At 36.2% G+C, this 3,286-nt stretch overlaps 1 protein-coding gene across 1 annotated transcript in view; it reads left to right on the top strand.

The window, feature by feature from the left end:
• LOC111397871 (probable phospholipid-transporting ATPase 8) overlaps positions 1 to 3,042 on the top strand; it is a 7,763-nt gene extending 4,721 nt beyond the window's left edge. The window contains exons 8-12 of the mRNA XM_023024840.1: positions 5 to 147; positions 263 to 388; positions 1,194 to 1,292; positions 1,577 to 1,768; positions 2,037 to 3,042. Of these exons, the coding sequence (XP_022880608.1) occupies positions 5 to 147; positions 263 to 388; positions 1,194 to 1,292; positions 1,577 to 1,768; positions 2,037 to 2,621 (1,145 nt within the window). The 3' untranslated portion in view covers positions 2,622 to 3,042. The remainder of the gene's footprint in view (positions 1 to 4; positions 148 to 262; positions 389 to 1,193; positions 1,293 to 1,576; positions 1,769 to 2,036) is intronic.
• The last annotated feature ends 244 nt before the right edge of the window (positions 3,043 to 3,286 follow it).

Raw genomic sequence — 3,286 nt, 5'->3', positions numbered from 1 at the left:
GAATGTCCCGGTTCTTTTGGTTTGATAATCGATGGAAAGTCATTATCTTTCATTCTCGACAAAAATCTGGAGCATGCATTTTTTGAGCTTGTGATTAATTGTGCATCTGTGATATGCTGCCGCTCCACACCTAAACAGAAAGCTCTTGTAAGTTGTATGCTCATGCTAATTTTTACGTTTTAGAGCTTCCCACTTTTGAACTTGTTCCATTTTAGATTTGCTGGCAATAAAACAACCTAATAAAACCGTTGAAGATATGCAGGTTACGAGATTGGTGAAAATGGGAACAGGCAAGACAACATTAGCAATTGGGGATGGGGCAAATGATGTAGGCATGCTTCAAGAGGCTGATATTGGGGTTGGCATCAGTGGCGTAGAAGGCATGCAGGTCTTTTCCATTTAAATTTCATCCTTATTTTGTTCCTTACCTTTCCCTTGTTTGAGGATTTCCTTTTTCCTTTTTTTTTTTTTTTTTTTTTTTTTTTTTTTTTTTTTTTTTTTTCCTTTTTTTTTTTTTTTTTTTTTTTTTTTTATTTTTTTCTTGGTTGAAGGTTTAGAAAATGTCTAAATTTGCCAATTTGTGGTTAAATTTTTAAGATCTTATCCTGCTATGTCTAATTCACTGTACCAGTCAGGTTTCATTGGAAGGGCAAGCATTGCATGTGGGACCTGTTAGTTTAGATGTGCAGTTTCTCTTTTCATTCTTTTCACTTAGGATGATAGTGTCGAACTTTCAACTTGCATGCATTCTTTCTTCAGCAAATACTTCATGTTTCTAGTATTAGATGTCAATAATTTGCCAGCAGAAAAAAATTTCTTGTTTGTGATGGAGGAGGAAGTAAAAATAAAATGGAATTGGATGTCTAAAATGAAGGAGGAAACAAAATGCCAAGTAATGATTATATAAGATGTAGAAAGGAAAGATTTAATAACTCTAAAAAATTGGGAAGTTTCCGAAACCAATTGCTTAGTTTTGTTTATAGATTCTGTTTAACTCTCTACACGTATTCAGAATGTATTTGTATATATTAAAGTACTTGTGGCTTCTGCTTATTTCATGGTTGTCTAGGATACTGATGTCACGTCACTCCTGTCTCCCTTATTTATCTCATTCTATCGTACTTCTGATTATTTCCCCCATTAACTATTGATATGGATAACTTCTGATATCTATCGATTTTATTTTGAGTTAGGCTGTGATGTCTGCTGATATTGCCATAGCGCAGTTCCGGTTTCTCGAACGTCTGCTGTTGGTTCATGGTCACTGGTGTTATAGGCGAATATCTATGATGGTGAATTTCTCCTCTCTACGCATTATAAAGGACTTTTATCTCATTCATCGTCTATATTCTGAGGAAAGCATTACTCTTTAGATTTTAATGTGTTGTCAATGTCTTATTTGTGTTCTTATTTTTTAATAAAAGAAGTACAATTCTAGTTCCAGTCCCTCTACAACATCCTGTGTCTTTAAATAAGCGGTCTGTCATGCTAAAGGAAATATGACTAACGGCAGTTAATAGTTGATTTATTGACACTCTTCTTATTAACACATCTTTTTCTTGCCGAATGAAAGCAGATATTCTACTTCTTCTACAAGAACATTGCTTTTGGGTTCACTCTATTCTGGTTTGAGGCATATGCTTCCTTCTCTGGCCAACCTGCTTATAACGATTGGTACATGTCACTCTACAATGTATTCTTCACTTCCCTTCCTGTGATTGCTCTTGGAGTTTTTGATCAGGATATCCCTGCTCGGCTTTGCCTTCAGGTAAACACAGTGCTTAAAGGGCAGCATTACATTCTGCATAACTTCCTAAAATTATAAGAGTGAAATATTGAAAGAACAAAAAAATTTCACGAAGTGCATGTTTAGTATGTAGTACTAGAAAATCTAGTAAAGTAGACAAGATTTTAGTTTCTTCATCTTCCTTGATACTTTCCAATTTTGGTCCCATTCTATTTCCTATTGGGATTCTCTAATCTCTGTGATTTATACAAACTAATGAGGATATGATGTTTTCGCATGCATTTGACAGTATCCTTTGTTATACCAAGAGGGAGTGCATGGCATGCTCTTCAGTTGGATGCATATTCTTGGCTGGATGTTAAATGGTGTTATTAGTTCGATATTCATCTTCTTCTTCACCACCAACTCTGTCCTACATCAGGCTTTCCGTAGAGATGGCCATGTTATTGATTTTGAGGTACTTGGAGTTATGATGTATACTTGTGTCATCTGGACCGTGAACTGTCAAATGGCACTGTTTGTTAACTACTTCACTTGGATCCATCATTTCGTCATCTGGGGTAGCATCGCCTTTTCTTATGTATTTTTACTGGTCTACGGCGCTATGTCGCCTATAATATCAACAACCGCCTACCAGGTTCTTGTGGAAGCCTGTGCTCCAAGTCCCTTCTATTGGTTGGCAACACTTCTTATTGTTGTTTCCACTTTATTACCGAATTTCATGTACAGGGCTTTTCAAATTCAGTTTCATCCTACATACCATGACATTATTCAAAGACGAAACTTGGAAGGTTCGGAGACAGCTGAGTCACAGAAGGGAACAGCTCGCATGAAGGATAAATTGGGAGACCAAGAACCATTGCTGGCTCAATAAGTTTAACTTCTGTACATGCAGACTTGCCCAGCGAGATGGAGACGAAGGTACAGGATAAATGTTTCAAGAATTTAACTTCGAGGCCGTAGGTTGTAGTCTCGAGCCTGTTGCTGTAGGTTTGCTGGATAGACAGCAGGCATGTATTTCAAATACTAATTACAGTGAATAGGTAAAATGGAACTTAGCTGAGAATAGAAACTTCGCAATTTCTGTATTTTTTAGGACTTGGAATACCAAGAACCATAGCTAATATGAATCAACGAATTATTGATTCTATATATTTGGGTATTCATAGCATCTACTAATATTTAAGTTTGTATCTTCATTCATGTTTCTGCCATGTATTAATCACCCTATATGTATTTGTCTAAATACCCAGGAAAAACGAAAGGGGCATACTGTCACCGTGAAATTGTCTTTTGTGTTTCTATATGTAATCGATTTCTTTAACAGGCAATTGATGGTCCACATTCATGGTTATAGTTTTCAACATTTACGTACAGCATTCATGGGTTTCATTCCACCATTGATTGGAAAGGTAACAGTAATCCAAATTTGATGGGAGTTTGGCTACATCATTGTTGAGAGCTTAAAAGTGTCATTACCTGAAACAAAAGTAGTGTTTCTAGAACAACATCAATGGTTGAGAGTATGAACTCCATCCT

This window comes from Olea europaea, chromosome 7 (assembly GCF_002742605.1).
Source record: "Olea europaea var. sylvestris chromosome 7, O_europaea_v1, whole genome shotgun sequence".
NCBI classification, from domain to species: domain Eukaryota; kingdom Viridiplantae; phylum Streptophyta; class Magnoliopsida; order Lamiales; family Oleaceae; genus Olea; species Olea europaea.
Note: the sequence above shows the minus strand (reverse complement) of the source record. Positions and strands in the feature narration are given on the sequence as shown.